The sequence below is a fragment of the Pteropus vampyrus genome, unplaced genomic scaffold (assembly GCF_000151845.1).
Source record: "Pteropus vampyrus isolate Shadow unplaced genomic scaffold, Pvam_2.0 Scaffold452, whole genome shotgun sequence".
Lineage (NCBI taxonomy): Eukaryota > Metazoa > Chordata > Mammalia > Chiroptera > Pteropodidae > Pteropus > Pteropus vampyrus.
This window is the reverse complement of record NW_011889233.1, coordinates 518,691-535,642: the sequence shown is the minus strand read 5'-3', so window position 1 is coordinate 535,642 and position 16,952 is coordinate 518,691. Positions and strand designations below refer to the sequence as shown.

General features: G+C 53.0%; 2 protein-coding genes across 3 annotated transcripts in view; one reads left to right on the top strand and one right to left on the bottom strand.

Annotated features, from left to right (window-relative positions):
- Nucleotides 1–707: 707 nt before the first annotated feature.
- ATP4A (ATPase H+/K+ transporting alpha subunit) lies at nucleotides 708–14,118 on the top strand. 2 transcript variants are annotated; one of them, XM_011381775.2, is made up of 22 exons: nucleotides 708–719; nucleotides 814–954; nucleotides 1,042–1,101; nucleotides 1,553–1,756; nucleotides 2,904–3,017; nucleotides 3,258–3,510; nucleotides 3,801–4,069; nucleotides 4,677–4,875; nucleotides 5,283–5,392; nucleotides 5,472–5,606; nucleotides 6,039–6,231; nucleotides 6,976–7,151; nucleotides 8,244–8,380; nucleotides 8,467–8,617; nucleotides 8,709–8,877; nucleotides 8,970–9,124; nucleotides 10,315–10,438; nucleotides 10,926–11,071; nucleotides 12,360–12,493; nucleotides 12,863–12,964; nucleotides 13,050–13,141; nucleotides 13,311–14,118. In XM_011381775.2, the coding sequence occupies exons 1-22, from the start codon at nucleotides 708–710 to the stop codon at nucleotides 13,337–13,339; spliced, it is 3,105 nt and encodes a 1,034-aa protein (XP_011380077.1). In that variant the 3' UTR covers nucleotides 13,340–14,118. The 2 variants fall into 2 exon arrangements, with proteins under 2 accessions (XP_011380077.1, XP_023379979.1); XM_023524211.1 differs by lacking the exon at nucleotides 708–719 and having other exon boundaries at nucleotides 820–954; nucleotides 13,050–14,118.
- Nucleotides 14,119–16,407: 2,289 nt separating this feature from the next.
- TMEM147 (transmembrane protein 147) overlaps nucleotides 16,408–16,952 on the bottom strand; it is a 1,650-nt gene continuing 1,105 nt past the window's right edge. Inside the window, 2 exon segments of the mRNA XM_011381776.2 lie at nucleotides 16,408–16,607; nucleotides 16,690–16,870. Coding sequence (XP_011380078.1) covers nucleotides 16,484–16,607; nucleotides 16,690–16,870 — 305 coding nt within the window. The 3' untranslated portion in view covers nucleotides 16,408–16,483.

The following is a 16,952-nucleotide window of genomic DNA, read 5'->3' as shown; positions in this document are numbered from 1 at the left end:
GCAAAGTCCTTAACCTCTCCATGCCTTGGTTTCCTCATCTGTACAATGGGGTCTAATAAGAGAACATAACTTTATAAGGCTGCTATGAGGAGCTAATGAAGCATTTGCACAAAGTGCATGGGGCAGACCCAGCACACAGTAAGTGCCTCCTAAACGGAGTCCATTACTGAACCGTTGTGAGCACGCTCCCCTTCCAGGTGCAGCATATGCAATATGGCCTGAAAATGGACACTCTGTAGGCAACATATCTAGTTCTGAGTCCTGACTCTTTCAGGACTCTTTCTACCTTGGGGACCGTGAGCAAGTGACTTCGCCTCTTTGTGCCTCAGTTTCCCCATCTGTAAGGCAGGGTCAGAACAGTACTCACTTCAAAGGCTTGTTCTGAGGTTAAATAAGTCAAAACATGAAAGCTCTCTGCACAGTGCCTGGCACATAATGAGCTCCATATGTTTGCTATTCTTCTTGTTACCACGGATAGTCCCACTGGCTCCCTGATCTCAGTGGCAGGTTGTGATGGGGTCTGGGCAGGTTTGGTTGGCCTGGTAAGGAATGCCTGAGCTGCCCAGGCCTAGAGGTCACCCCAAGGAGCCCTGTAATCAGCTGTAATTGGGCCAGTCCTGCCCCACCTCCTCCTTCCCTGGGTATATCAGGGCTGGTCCAGACCCCATGTTCTGTCTTGGCAAAGGAGGGTGGCTGCACTAGACACCATGGGGAAGGCAGTGAGTGGGGCCTGAGGTCAGGGGTTGGGGGGTCGGAGGCTGGAGGCAGGGGTTCCAGTGGGATCTGATGCCTCCCTTTTTCCTCTGTCCCCAGGAGAATTACGAGCTATACTCGGTAGAACTAGGCCCTGGCCCTGGTGGGGACATGGCAGCCAAGATGAGCAAGAAGAAGGCAGGCAGTGGTGGGGGCAAGAGGAAGGAGAAGCTGGAGAACATGAAGAAGGAGATGGAGATCGTGAGTATGGGGCTGGGGGGCCAGGTATGGGGCTGGGGTGGGGGCCAGTGAGAGCTGGACAGTAAATGTCCTGCCCCCACCACACAGAACGACCACCAGCTGTCAGTGGCGGAGCTGGAACAGAAATACCAGACCAGTGTGACCAAGGTGAGCTGGGGGCAGAGGGGAGAGTGAGTGCAGAGAAGGGGAGAGGTGGAGAGGTGGAGAGGGAGAGAGAGGGGGAGAAAAAAGGGAAAATGCATTAGAAAGAAAAAGCTAAACAGAGAGAGAGAGACAGAGTAAGAGAAGCCGATAAAAAAGACAGAGAGAGGCAGAGAGATCGGCATGAGAGAGAGAAATGGGGGCAGAGACAACAGGAAGACACGGACAAAAAGATGAGAGTGGAGAGAGTCATAAAGAGACATCAAGGAGGGAGGGGGAAGGGACAGGAACAGAGACAAAGAGGAAGAAAGAAACGAAGAGGCAAAGGTCAGACAGCAGGGGTAGGGGAGACAGAGAGAGGGAAGGAGAAGAGAGAGAAGAGCCACCACCCTGAGGGGTGTATGAGGAGAGCAAAGCCCTCAGCAGCCACCACCGCCCCACCCCGTCCTGTCCCCAGGGCCTGTCTGCCAGCCTGGCAGCAGAACTGCTGCTGCGTGATGGACCCAATGCACTGCGGCCGCCCAAGGGTACCCCGGAGTACATCAAGTTTGCACGGCAGCTGGCAGGAGGTCTGCAATGCCTCATGTGGGTAGCTGCTGCCATCTGCCTCATTGCTTTTGGTATCCAGGCCAGTGAGGGTGACCTCACCACCGATGACAATGTGAGTGGCGGGTGCTGGGGGGTCAGATATGGGACACAGGGACCTGCAGGACAGAGGACATTAAACATAGGATTCAGGACACTAGGGACATAGGGTGGGGATACAGAGACACAGAAATGCTGTTCTAAGACATGGTCATGGGGAGGATGAAGGACATTCGGATATAGAACGGACCCAAGGTCACAGGGGACACAGGGGAGAATGTGTCTCAGGTATAAATGATGTAGGTGATGATACGAAGAAATGTAATATTTAAGATATAAGACTTGGAAAACAGAGGACATGGGACAGATCAAGGACAGACGGCACAGAGGACGTTGATACTCAGACATGGTACACAAGGGCCGAGGGCCATAAGGGAGACAAACCTCAGATCACGGTATAAGGAGAGACATAAGACACTAGACATGGAAGCACAGAGACACAGAATAATAAGATACAGGACAAGAGGACATTGAACATATGACAGGGGTCAGAAAAAGGGACAAGGAGACTCGGGGACTTAGGGACATGTGACATTAAATGTAACATAGGGTAGGGACTAGAGGTATATAGACGTGGGAGACATTGGACATAGAGACTTGGAATTTAGAACATGGGACACAATAATGGAGTTCACAGAATATGAAGCACAATAAGATCAATTATACAGACATGGAAATGGGACATTAGGGCACAGGAACTACTGGACAGAGGGGACAAAGGATGGAAAGCAGATTATGAAAACACAGAACATGAAACTTGTAGCACAAGGAATGAATATAGGACGTAGGAACACGAGGAAGCACATGGCAGTGGACATGTGGAATGCAAGACTTGGAGGACACAAGAAAAGGGAATAATATAACCAAAGTGCACAAGTTATAGGATATGGGGCTATGGGGCACCTAGGATTCAGGGGCCAGAGAATATCAAATACAGGGAGAGAGAGACACACAAGACACTGAGAATATAGGGCAGTCAAATGTGGGATATGAAGAATATGGGGACAGGGGATGAGGGCCACAGGGAATAGTGCATGAGGCTTCTTAGTGGAGTGGGGAAAACCAGAGTGGAAGTGACCCCAAGAATACCACGGGACCAGGCAGGTGGCTTCGTGCAGGAAGCTTCCAGCCCATACTCATAAGCCACCGCTCCCCTTCCCCAGCTGTACCTGGCACTGGCCCTTATCGCTGTGGTCGTGGTCACTGGCTGCTTCGGCTACTATCAGGAGTTTAAGAGCACCAACATCATTGCCAGCTTTAAGAACCTTGTGCCCCAGGTGGGTCCCCCAGCGCCCTGTCGCTTCAGGTTCCAGAGACTCCACACAGGCTCAGGCAGGCTCCTGGCATCTCTGTGTGGCCCCCTCCCATCAGGCCCAACCTACCCTTCGTCCTTGGCCTCCATCTCTCCCCACAGATCCTCAACTCCCCCCCTTGTTTGTCTCTCACATCCCCATTGCACTCAACAACTTCCACCTCCAAGCGCTGCCCACCTCAACTCTGGTGTCCCTGCCCCACAGCAAGCAACTGTTATCCGAGATGGGGACAAGTTCCAGATCAATGCAGATCAGCTTGTGGTGGGTGACCTGGTGGAGATGAAAGGTGGCGATCGAGTGCCAGCCGACATCCGCATCCTCCAGGCCCAGGGCTGCAAGGTGGACAACTCCTCGCTGACTGGAGAGTCTGAGCCACAGACCCGCTCCCCCGACTGTACACACGAGAGTCCCCTGGAGACCCGCAACATCGCCTTCTTCTCCACCATGTGCCTTGAGGGTCTGTGAGGCCCCTGCCTGCCCGCCCAGCTGACCACACTGCCTCCACACGCCCCATCGCTGCCTCCACCGCCCTTCTGCTACATTCTGAGATACTCTGCCTCCCCACTTCAAATGACTGCCGCCTCTTTAGGTCACACTACTTCTGTAATTCCCATTGTTGCTACCCTGTTCCAAGGCCACACTGTTTCTACTGCCTTCCATTATTGCCCCCTCTTTCATTTCACACTGCTGTGCATGCCCCTATTGCTGCCCACCTGGCCCTTAGTCATCCTCTTGGCCCCATTGCAGGCACAGCTCAGGGCCTGGTGGTGAACACGGGTGACCGCACCATCATCGGGCGCATCGCATCACTGGCATCTGGAGTAGAAAATGAGAAAACACCCATTGCTATCGAGATTGAACATTTTGTGGACATCATCGCAGGCCTGGCCATTCTCTTTGGTGCCACATTTTTTGTGGTGGCCATGTGCATTGGCTATCCTTTCCTGCGGGCCATGGTCTTCTTCATGGCCATTGTGGTAGCTTATGTTCCTGAGGGGCTGCTGGCCACTGTCACGGTAAGTTCTGGAGGCAGAAGAGTGGTGCAGAGAGCTGAGAGGGCTGTACATCTGTCTATTCATGCAGGCTTCCCTCCACCACCTCCCTAGCTGTCCATCTATCCATTCGCCTCCCATCTTCCCGCCCACCTTCTCATCATCCATCTTTCCACACTCCCACCCCCCATCTCTCCACCTATTCATCCACTCAGCAAAAACTCACCGAGGCTACTCTGGGTCATGTCCTGTGCCAGAGACGAATGGGCAGGGTCCTTGACTGAAGGAGGCCGAGGTCTGGTATGGGCAGCCTTCAACGGTCAGCTCAGAGGGGATGGAGAGGATGTTCGTTTTCTCATTTTGATTGTGTTGATCAGAAGTTACAGAACCTCAGCTAGGGCAGCTTACAGAGGGGCCTGGCTACATTTATCTAGGCAGATTGGGGAGGCATCCCAAGTAGAAAGCACAGGCTGGACAAGTGTGGAGGCAAGAAAAAGCCTGAGTTGTGTGGAAGAATGCCACATACTCACTCCTGTGGCTCAGGTAAAGGATCTCCAATGCTGTGAGAGGAGGGAAGAGGGACTAAAAGCAAGGACTGGTCCCCACACGGAGTTTCTCACCCTTCCCCCAGGTCTGCCTGTCGCTGACAGCCAAGCGGCTGGCCAGCAAGAACTGTGTAGTCAAGAACCTGGAAGCAGTGGAGACACTGGGCTCCACGTCAGTGATCTGCTCTGACAAGACGGGGACCCTCACTCAGAACCGCATGACTGTGTCTCATCTGTGGTTCGACAACCACATTCACTCAGCTGACACTACGGAAGACCAGTCAGGTGTGGGGGTGGGAGGAGACAGGGGCTGCGGCAAGGATATGGTAGAGGTGGACACCCAGATGGGAGCTCCGAGATTACTGAAGGGAGCCTCGGGGAGGGCTTTGCCTTAATGGAGAGGGGAGAAGACCGGGTCCAGGGTCCTAGCAGGGAGCTAAGCTCCAGGTCTGTGAGGGTGCTTGGTATGGAGTCTCATAGGACTCTCTTAGGAGACTCGATACTGGGTCTGGAGAGGAGGCTCCTGTCCCGGGTTAGAAGAAGGTGTTTGGGTACCACCCAGGTCTTGGGGAGGGCATCCTGTCCCGAATCTAGGGGGAGGGGCTCGGTTCTGGTGTGGGAGAGCCGCCGCGCCGGGTCTGGTGCCCGCACGGAGTCCCCTCGCGGCCCCAGCCTGGACGCCTGGCCTTCAGGGCAGACGTTTGACCAGTCCTCGGAGACATGGCGGGCGCTGTGCCGCGTGCTCACCCTGTGCAACCGCGCTGCCTTCAAGTCTGGCCAGGATGCGGTGCCGGTGCCCAAGGTGAGAGCCGGGTGGACTCGGGGGATACTGGGAGCCTGGGGCAGCCCGGCTCGTCCCTGACACAGGCCTCTGCTCGTAGCGCATCGTGATCGGGGATGCGTCCGAGACAGCGCTGCTAAAGTTCTCAGAGCTGACGCTGGGCAACGCTATGGGCTACCGCGAGCGCTTCCCCAAAGTCTGCGAGATACCCTTCAACTCCACCAACAAGTTCCAGGTGTGCACCTGCCGCGGCCTTCCCCGCCCACAGCGAGCCCCGCCCCCCCGCATGCCCCACCACATTCAGGGCAGACCTATGGCGGGCGCTCGGTCTCCTCCCTCTCCACAGCCAAACCCCTCCCACATCTCCTGTCTTATCCACAGCCAAAACCCACCTATGGCCAGGCCACGCTCGCAACCCCTTAGCCCGGGGCTCTCAGGCCATGGGTGGGAGATAGCTCGCAATCCAGATCCCGTCCAGCCCAACTCCGGTAGCTAATTCGGTCCATTCCCCGCGCCCAGACCCCTAACTACACCCTTAGCCCTGACCCAAACCTCTGCCTCTAGCATGGACCTGCCCAGCCCCTACCTTATCCTCCCAATGCTCTTCCGACAGCGCCCCTTCCCCTCTTGACCTCGCCCACAACACCTTCCTCTCCCCCGCCCACAGCTGTCCATCCACACTCTGGAGGACCCGCGGGACCCGCGGCACGTGCTGGTGATGAAGGGCGCTCCAGAGCGTGTGCTGGAGCGCTGTAGCTCTATCCTCATCAAGGGCCAGGAGCTGCCCCTCGATGAGCAATGGCGTGAGGCCTTCCAGACTGCCTACCTCAGCCTGGGAGGCTTGGGAGAACGGGTGCTGGGTGAGACCCCCAGGGTGGGGTAGGGGGTAACCGGTGTGCGAGGAGGAGCTAGAACAGACCTAACTCAATCTTCCACGGACAGCCCTGATCCTGATTTTTCCCATTCCTGGCTGACAGCTGACCTGCCCCATCCGCACACTCACCTTTGCCTTTCCCTCACTCCTGATCTCTGTCTATCTTCAATTCCTACCTTGACCCCATCGCTCTGGACCTGTCCTCACATGGACCTTTCCAATTCTGACCTTTGACACCTTAGTGTTCCTAGCTCTTGCCCCAACTGATAACCTACCTTTGTTTTCACCTCCACCTTTCAGAGGCTTCCTCTTGACCCTTTGACTTTCCCCAGACTTGCCTCAATTCAAGACTTTCCCCAATCCTTGTCCTGACCTCTGACCTCCCCCAATTTTTGTCTTGAGTCCTTGAACTTCCCTAACCCCTGCTTCAACCTTGGAAGGCACAGACCTGTGGTCCATTCTAGAGTTTTCATTTTACTTACTGTGTGACCACTGGCAAGAATTGTCCCCTCTCTAATTCTCATTTTCTTCATCTGAAAGATGAAGATGATAACAGCCTCACAAGATAGTTGTGAGAATGGATTCGGATAATGTAAACAAAGGATTCAGCACTCAGTCAGGCATCCGTGTGTGCTTGGTGCAAGGGGCTTGGTTATTTTACTCATCACCTGGCCTTGCTAGGGAAGGGTCCACCCAGGGCTCCTCTCTGACTTACCTGTTTTCTGGTCAGGCTTCTGCCAGCTCTACCTGAGTGAGAAGGACTACCCGCCTGGCTATGCATTCGACGTGGAGGCTATGAACTTTCCAACTAGTGGTCTGTGCTTTGCGGGACTTGTATCCATGATAGACCCGCCCCGGGCCACTGTCCCCGATGCCGTGCTCAAGTGCCGCACAGCAGGAATCCGGGTATGCCACCGGGGAAAGGACCAAATAGGGGCAAGAACAGAGGATGGCGGTATTTCTGTCACATCTGAAAATCGCTTGAACTAAAAAGGGATTATATCGGTTCATGAAACTAAAAAGTTTGGGGGAATGGAGCTTCAGATATAGCTAGATCCAAGAGTTCTGTGTCATTAGAAATTTGTCTTTTCTCAGCTCTGCTTTTCTCTTTCTGGCTATATTCTCAAGCAGTCCCTATATTTGGTGGACAAAGATGACCACCCCCCAGCAGATCCAACTTACCAGTTTAGTCACCTCACAGAAAAGGAGTGCCTTTTTTACAGTTGTACTAGATTGGATCACATGTTCATCCCTGAAGCAGTCACTGTGGCTGGGGGATAGAATACCTTGGTTGGCCAGGTCTGGGCTTACTTGCCCAATCTCGGCCAGCGACCTCAACTTCAACCTGAGGGGAGGGGTGGTTCCCTAAAGACAAATCAAGGGTGGGGAGCTAGTGCCGAACAAACATCACCCAAGTCTTTCCCACGGTCTGTAATGTACTATAAGATCTGGGTGCTGTTATCTTTCTAAGCTCATTCCTTGGCTCTCTACCTCTGTTCAGTCCTCGCTAGTCCCGTTGGCCTGCCTGCTGTTCCTCCAACAGTTCAGGCATATTCTCACCTCTCTCATTTTGTATTGGCTGTTCCCTCTGCCAGGAACACTTTTCCCTCAGACTTCCACGTGGCTACTTCTCACCTCTTTCAGGTCTCTTCTCAACTGTCACACGAGGCTTTTCCTGGACACACTTAAAACTGAACCATCACTTTTCCACCCAACACTTGCCATCCCCTGTACCCAGTTTAACTTTCCTCCCTCCTTCTAACATGTGATATAATTCGTTTCTTAATTTTAAAAATTTCTGTCTCCCACACTAGAATGTCAGTTCCACGAGGACAGGGATTTTTATCTGTTTTGTCCCCGCTGTTTCCCAAGCAAATAGCGGGTGGTCACCATTGGTTGAATAAATGAAGTAGTGTAACAGTAGACATCCACCAGGGAGGAAAGAGAGATTTGAAGGCGGATCTGAAGGGGTCAAAGATTTGCTGGTCCTTCCCACAGGTGATCATGGTGACAGGTGATCACCCCATCACGGCGAAGGCCATTGCAGCCAGTGTGGGCATCATCTCAGAAGGCAGCGAGACAGTGGAGGACATTGCTGCCCGTCTCCGTGTGCCTGTGGACCAAGTCAATCGGAAGTAAGCCCCCTTAAGACCTCCCCATGATTCTTCCCACGCCCCGTGCAGACTGAGGCCCAGTGATTCCCTCCCACCTCCTTTCCCAGGGATGCCCGTGCCTGCGTGATCAATGGCATGCAGCTGAAGGACATGGACCCATCAGAGCTGGTTGAGGTGTTGCGCACCCACCCTGAGATGGTGTTTGCTCGCACCAGTCCCCAGCAGAAGCTAGTGATTGTGGAGAGCTGCCAGCGACTGGTGCGACCCTGTTGATGAAGCTGGGCAGATGGGCTGGGCTGGCCCTGGGCTGGCCTCTCATCACCTGCCCACCTATATCCATTCCCTGCAGGGTGCAATTGTGGCTGTGACAGGGGATGGTGTGAATGACTCCCCAGCCCTGAAGAAGGCAGACATTGGCGTGGCCATGGGCATTGCTGGCTCAGATGCTGCCAAAAATGCAGCCGACATGATCCTGCTGGATGACAATTTTGCCTCCATTGTGACGGGCGTGGAGCAGGGTCTGGGCTGGGTCAGAGAAGGGGGCAGGCAGTGTGGGCACAGGAAGAAGTGGGGCTGTGAGGAGGCTGAGGTGCCTGCTGTACTCTTTTAGGCCGACTGATCTTTGACAACCTGAAGAAGTCCATTGCCTACACATTGACCAAGAATATTCCTGAACTGACTCCATACCTCATTTATATAACTGTCAGCGTGCCCTTGCCCCTGGGGTGCATCACCATCCTCTTCATAGAACTCTGCACTGATATTGTGAGTCTACATCCCCAATGCTCCGCCCACACATGCCCACAGACATATGCCCATGGACAGACATGGTGGGTAGAGACCACCATGGACATTTTTGGACACAGAGCAACATAGACAAGATGTGTGTACAACAGCTAGCCAGATGCAGAGACACAGGCAGACAGGTAGACACAGAACTATGGATGTGGAAACATAGGTGGACACTCAGGTAGGCATGGACAGACCCCTGGACACACATGAACTCAGATCTGGACACTCAGACAAACAGAGATATTAACAGATATCTGGTTCAACTTGGATTGCAGCTAGGTATCCTCCAACAGCCATGGACAAATAAACACTATCAGATAGACCTCAAGGCAGACAGACAGAAACGAGCCACAGATACAGCCACAAATGCAGCCATCATGGCCATGTTGACATGTTTATTCAACAACACTTACATAGTGCCTACTTTGGGCCAGGCACACATTAATTTACTTAATTTTGTCCTCATAACCACTCTATGACATGGATTTTATTTATCACCCCATTTTGCTGATGAACTAATTAAGGCATAGGCAGGTTGAGTGTCTTGCCCTAGGTCACACAGCTAATAAGTGACAGCTGGGATTTGAGCCCAGGTAGTAGGATGTCCCAGAGCCTGTGCTCACGATTAGTATATTCTGCTGCCACTCTGTAGTCACACACAGATGGGTTGGGAGATGGGGAGGAAGACACAGGGACACAGAGACAGAAGGAACACAGAGAAATAGAGCAACAGAGAAATAGAGACAGGGACACAGAGACACAAAAGCAGAAACACAGTCATGAAAAGAGAGACCAGCGACAGGGACAAAGAAACAGAGTAAAGGACAGAAAGAGAGAGGCCAAGGCCAGAGTACCCCAGAGAAAAAACAGAGTCAGAGAGAGAGGAGGAGGAGGCAGAAAGGAAGGGAGACAGAGACAGAGAGGAGGAGGAAACATGCAATAGTGGAGATAAATGCAGATGTTCTGATGGAGATGGACACCAGGATATAGATACAAAGTGGACATGCCAACACTCTTGACAGGGACCAACTGGACCCAGGCTGTCCAGGCAGGTGTGGCTGTGTGGTCACTGCAGGTCCTGTCTCCTAACCTCAGTCCTACCCCTGCCCAGGGACAGGGGCTCAGGGAAACCCTTAACCCTGGTTCCTTCCACTCCTGGGCAGTTCCCATCTGTGTCACTGGCATATGAGAAGGCTGAGAGTGACATCATGCATCTGCGTCCACGAAACCCGAAGCGTGACCGATTGGTCAATGAACCCCTGGCTGCCTACTCCTACTTCCAGATTGGTGAGTGCCCAAGAGGCCAGGAATCCCAGGGCTCTCTATCTGGGCTGCTCACCTGCCTCGGGGGCTCAGACTGGGGCTCTGGCTGTTCTGGATCTCAGTGTCTGCATTTGATCCTGGATCTGTCATTCTCTGAGTCTTTATCTGCACGTGATTGTCTCTATGGTTCCGTGTCCCTTCTCTGTCTCTAGCCCTATTCTCTATGACTCTGTCTCTGGAGTGTTGCCTCCTTCTGTTATTTTGGGTTCTCTAGGTGTCTCTGTCTCTCTTTGTGCCCTGTCTCTTGTGTCCTTGTCAATCTCTCTTGGGGTCCTTTTCTCTGTGTCTGTCTCTCCATGTCTGTCAGTGTCTATGTTCCTGTCTTATGTCACTTTCTTTGTTCCTGTCTCTGTGTGTATCCCTGATCCTCTGTGTATATGTCTGTCCCTGTCTTTCTATGTCTCTCTCTCCCTGTGTTCCTGTCTCCCTGTGTCTCCTTGCCTCTCCCCAGGTGCCATCCAATCATTTGCTGGCTTCACTGACTACTTCACTGCCATGGCCCAGGAGGGCTGGTTTCCGTTGCTGTGTGTGGGGCTGCGGCCACAGTGGGAGAACCACCACCTACAAGATCTGCAGGACAGCTATGGCCAGGAGTGGGTGGGTCCCATGACTCCCTTGTTTCCAGTGCCACCTGTGCGTGTGGTCCCCTTGAGACTGAGCTCTGCCAGAGCATCCCAGATACTCAGACTGTCAGTTCTTGGGTAAGGGCTTTTCCCATCACCATCTTGAGCTCCAGACTCCTGGTTCTGATGGTCCCAGCTGTAGATGGGTCCCCTCCCTGCCCAGATGGTAACATATCATCTCAGCTGTAGAAACAGGCCTTATTCTGTTATTTGTCCTGCATCATCTACACAGAATATTTGCATATGTGGCTGACTTTATTGTAGGTTTGGAGCATAGAAAGGCTAGGCTTGGCTAGCAGATGTGTTTAGCTTGCCCTGTAGTTACAGATCAGGATGTTCTCCTTAAGCATTTACTGTAGTGGTTAAGAATGTAGACCTGGGAGCCAGACTGCCTTGGATTAATGGTATGCCACTGCTCCTCACCACTATGTGACCCTGGGCAAGTTGCTTTGCCTCATTGTGCCTCAGTTTTCTTATCTATAAAATGGAGAGAACACCAATGTTTACCTCAGTGATGTCCGGGGTGGCCCCCACAGCAGCAGCATGGGCATCACATGGGAACTTATTTGAAATGTAAATTCTCAGTCCCCACCCCCACCCTCCAGGTTCAAAAACTCTGGGGGTTTGCAGGTACCTGGAAGTCTGTGTTTTAACCAGCCCTTCTGGGGTTCTGATGTACACTGAAGTTTGGGTACCACTAATCTACCTCATAGGAGTATTGGAAGGATTAAATGAGATAAAACATGTGAAACCCTTGCTACCTGGAGCACAGAAAGTGTCCTCTACACAATTAGCTGGTATTAAAAAGTTATATTGGAGAAGTGGACTGAATAGTGACTGCCCTTTTAAGTGCCCTGTTCCCCAAAAACCCACCTGGTCCACTTCATTCATTTTTGCCATCTACCTGGGCCCTAGAGTCACTGGACTTCGCAAATCCTGCCTTGGGATTCTGATTCCTTTTTCCCAGGTCCCTTCTTTCGTGTGCCCAGGAAATTCTACATCCCTTCTTTCATTTTGAAAGCAATTGGCCTGACCTGTCATCTGCCCACACACTGACATCCAAGCTCCACTAGACCAAGGTGTCTGGGTCTCACAGCGTGGGGTCCTGCAAACCTGGCAGATCCTGCATCTCTCCGCCCCGACCCCTCCGAGGCTCTGATGCAGGGGAAAGAGCATTTAGGGGTTCATGGCTCCAGGCACCAAGTACCTGGATGGCTGCAGCACCTCTCTGTCTGGATTCAGGCTGCTTTTGTTTCCCACAGACATTCGGGCAGCGCCTGTACCAGCAGTACACCTGCTACACTGTGTTCTTCATCAGCATCGAGATGTGCCAGATCGCCGATGTCCTCATCCGGAAGACACGCCGCCTCTCTGCCTTCCAGCAGGGCTTCTTCAGGTGTCTTTGGCTGGCCCAGGCCTGTGCCTTCCCAAATCCCATCAGGTCCTGACTAGGGCTTACTGCAGCCAGCAAGACTAGCACCAGACGTGTGGTTCTACTGGTGCCAGTACTCCTTACTGATAGCCGGCCAGTAGCTCCCACCATGTGCCTCTCAACTGGCTCCCCCAGGTTTTTATCAACTAAAGGGGTGATGCTGGCAGGGCCAGCATGCACTGCTGCAGAGGCGCAGGCTACTCCAGTGTTAAATGTTTAGAACATCTCCCTGCTGATATCTGACCTAGTACTCTTCCATCTGGCCCCCAATCCCTGATGGCCTTTGTTCTGAGCCCAGCAGTCTAAGCCTGTTCCATCCTGTCCTACCTGCAGGAACAAGATCCTGGTGATTGCCATTGTGTTCCAGGTCTGCGTTGGCTGCTTCCTGTGCTACTGCCCTGGAATGCCCAACATCTTCAACTTCATGCCCATTCGGTGAGGGGTCATGAAATGAGTAGGATGGGCACGTGGGACACAGACCTGGGGATAGCCTTTACCTTGCCAAATCCCGTGTCTTCAGGTTCCAGTGGTGGCTGGTTCCCATGCCCTTTGGCCTCCTCATCTTCGTCTATGATGAGCTCCGGAAACTTGGAGTTCGTTGTTGCCCAGGGAGTGAGTGGGGAGACTGGGGGTGGGAGGCTGAAATGTTCCCAGAGCAGCTGCTCTGACTTTTGATTTTCAACACTTGACCTCCAAATCAAGCCACCACTGATCCATAACTTCTGAGCCCCTGGCCCCACCTCCCCCAGCACTGAGTCTTCTTTTTCTCTCTCTCTCCCAGGCTGGTGGGACCAGGAACTCTACTATTAGAGGGGCCCTGCCTCCACCACAGCCAGGTGGGGGTGGAACTCATTGGACTGTCTGCATAGTCACCAAAACACCTGAGCAATCAAGAGTCCTAGCCTCACCTGTGTCTGCTCCTGCAGCCCACGGCACCCAGCCTTGCAGGGACCCTCTCCATTCTCCTTCCCCATCCCAAAGAAGCAGTCCTGGAGCAGTCCCTAGGCCCAGTCCTCTGAGCTGGCCCGGAGAAGACCCCACGTGAGGGCTGGGGGACTTTGACGGAGAGTAGGAGCTACTATAGCTCCTGTGAGGTAGGCTGCCTGGGGGCTCCTCTTTAAAACACACTTGTGTCCAAGTGGTAGTAATAAACCAGCTCACAGTGACTGTGCTTTTACTGTCTTAAGTGTTTTTCATGAGTCCCTTCGGTCCCACGATCCTAGGGGCTATTTGTTCCTAAAACACAGCCTGGCATAGCAGGTACTCAATAAATGTCCTTTGGGGAATTAATTTCTCTTTCTTTGCTTAGGGTTACAGCATTTAAAAGTGAGCTGGATGTGACCACAGACACCCTCCAAAGTATTGCTTTAACCATTGCTTCTCAAACCACCGTTAACTAACAAACTGCCTCTGGGCTCTCTCCTCTCTCAGCACCCTTTCTCTCAGGAGGCTCCTTGACACAGGGTGTCAAAATCTTTTCCAGCTCAGGTGGTCCCCGGCCCCCCACCCTTCACAGGTGTCTCCACTCAGATTCCATTCCTTCAGTCCTTTGCAGCCACCACTGCAAAGGGCATCCTCACAGGTTTAGTCCCAACCAACTTCTGTAGGTTAAACACAGGCTCCTCCTCACACCCCCTCACCTGAAAAGTTAACCCTCTAACCGCCAGAAACTCCTACATCTTTGGCTACACCTTTTCCTGGACCCCCCTCATGCCTTGCTAACCCTTTATTTAATGTCTCTCTCTGGCTGAGCCCCGGGCTTCTCCCCTCTCTTCGCCACAGCACCCCCAGCTCCTGCCTCAGCTCTGTCTCTGCAGCTCCTGCCCACATCTGTCTCCAGCCTGCTATGGCATGTCTGAGAGGACTCACCTTGGCCTCTGTATCCTCCTCCAAACTTGCTCCCATCCACTGTCCCATCAGGGGGTTCCTTCTCCCTGGGAAATGTGGTGAGCCCTTAGGGAGCTTACAAGCCTCAAACTTGTGTTACCTCGGATTCCTTCACTACTTTCTCACTGTCATCTCCCCAATCCCTACAACCTGCCCCGCCCCCCCCGAAATAAACACATCCCATTGGTCACCACCACTTCTGCTTCTAGCCACTCTCCTCCTAGCCCTGCCAATCCTTTCCTGGTCCAGTCCTGGCCTTCCAGCCTCAGTCTCCCCATCCAGCGGCCATGGAGACCTTCCTAAAATCAAATCTGACCCTGTCCTTCCCCTACCTAGGATTCTCCAGGGTTCGCCACTGCCTCTGCTCAACTCCCCAGCCCAGCCCTCAGAGCCCTCTGGGATCTGGCCACTGCTGACTTGTCTCACAGTTCTGCTGGGCAGGCCAGGCCCTCTCTTTGACTTAAGGCCTTTACACAGGACTTCACGCATGCTTGTCTTTTTGCCCCACTAACTCATCCATTAGGTCTCAGCCCACACACGATCTCTTCTAGGGAGCCCAGTTTGCCCCCCAGGTTGGGTCGGGTGGCTCCTCTGGGCCCACACAGCCCCTTGATTTTCCATCACAGTCCTAGTCATTATAGTCTATCTCATCAGTCCTACCACTCTGACCAGGCTTCACCCACGACAGCCCCGATCCCTCTGGCCAGTCATTTCCCCACCTCGGCCACAACCACTCTGGTCTGTCTGAGCCCCATGAAAGCTGGGATCTGTTCAGACAGTTGGCCACTAGCAGGGGCCCTGGATCGGAGTCCCTGCCCAACAAATAGTTGTCAAATAATTTCTGTAAACTTCATTTATGCCAATATGTATCAAGGGCTACGTGGTACACAGGATGGAGGTGTAGATGAAAAACCATTACACAGCCACCCAACTGGGCTGAGGGAGTACCTAGTCTACTCTCTTTTGAATCATTCATTCCTTCTCCACTCCTCTCCTAAGACACCTGTGAACCCTATCTTCACTAGGGGCAAGGAGAGGATGGGGCTAGATGGTGGTTGTGCCAAGTAAATACTTTCTCTGAAAACACGAAGACTGTCATAGCAGAGCTGAACAGAGCTGTGCTTGGTGCTTTCTAGGCCCAGGGTTAAATAACATTACGGCAAGACCATGATAGTCTGGCAGAGGAAGAGGGGCACTGTCCTAGCCCATGCTCTGGGCGATCCTACTGGGAACACTAGGGCTGGGGATCACTTTCCTGAGTGGGCAGGATTTGCATCAAGCACGACATTCAAAGCCCTGCTTCTGACAGCCCTCTCAGGGAGGGGGAGGGGCCAAGGAAGGGCTAGGGTGGGGAGGGTGGCAACCAGGAAAACATCCAAACTGGGGGGCTCATATGCTCTATTTGGCTGCAGCTGTCTCTGAACTCCAACCTGAGGAGGCTCAGGCCAGGCCTTGATCTGAGAGCCACAGAACTGAGTCAAAGCACTGAGCAGCTCAGAATCACAAAAGTCCGCTCCCAAAGGTCCAGTGGTTGGACTGTTCAGTGTGCAATGGGGAGACCTAGATGGTTATAAGCAGGGAGGGTGAACAAGTAAGACTGGGGTTTCAAATAGATCCCCTTGGCTGCCATATAAATGGTGAATCGAAGGAGAAGATTAGGCCAGGCTTCTAGGAGGTGACCAGCCAGGGAATGGCCTGTGGGGGAGACAGCCAGGTTAAGGCTGTGAAAAGTCCCCAAGAACCCCCTCTTGGATTCTAACTCCTTTCTGTCACCTGTTCCCTGAGGGCTCTGGTCTCTGCCACTGCTCAAAGATTATTCATTTCAAGCCCTCAGTCTACTCTAGGAAAACTAGGGGCCGAGGATCTGCTCCAGGAATACAGGACAAATCAGGGCCAGTTAGTTACTTGGCTCCAAAGGCAGAACAAGGGCCTCTGGGACGCAGATGAGTATGGTACTGGTAGACAGTTCCAGAGAGAGATGGAGGCCAAAATAACTTTCCAAATATTGTTTACTTCACTTAAACCTAGAGACAAGGAAAAGGTATGTCAATATCTGAAACACCAAGCCTAGGAGTGCACGTTGACAACGGCGACATACAAGGCCAGGGTGCTGAGGGCCAGCAGCCCTGTCACCACTGCTCGGGCCAGGAGTGCTGTCCAGCTGCCCAGAGAACAAAGGTGGACGAAGGTCCTGTGGGGAAACATCACAATGAGGGAAGGAGAACAGATAACCCACCCCCATTTGACCCAACCTTCAACCCTGCCCAGCTCACTCCATGACAAAGGCCTTATAAACGCTAAGGAACATCAGCAGGAGAACCGCTGGCCGGAAAGTGTGGTACAGGTCGTAGCGTGTTATCATCCACACCTGGGCAGATGCGACGATGTAATGAACCTGAAGGGAGGCAGGAAGTCAGGGCCAGGCCTTAGGGAGAAGTACTGCCACCAGCAAAAAAGACGTGTATGGGAGAGCAGGACTTGCGTACCAGACTGATGTTGGAGTCAATGCTCATCTGGATGTATTTCCAGTCAAACT

What these genes read in the sequence shown, in the direction of transcription:
- ATP4A (XM_011381775.2), top strand. An exon ending in TTCCAGCAGGGCTTCTTCAG is followed by an intron (nt 12,494 to 12,862) that starts GTGTCTTTGGCT and finishes TCCTACCTGCAG; the next exon opens with GAACAAGATCCTGGTGATTG. An exon ending in TTCAACTTCATGCCCATTCG is followed by an intron (nt 12,965 to 13,049) that starts GTGAGGGGTCAT and finishes CCGTGTCTTCAG; the next exon opens with GTTCCAGTGGTGGCTGGTTC.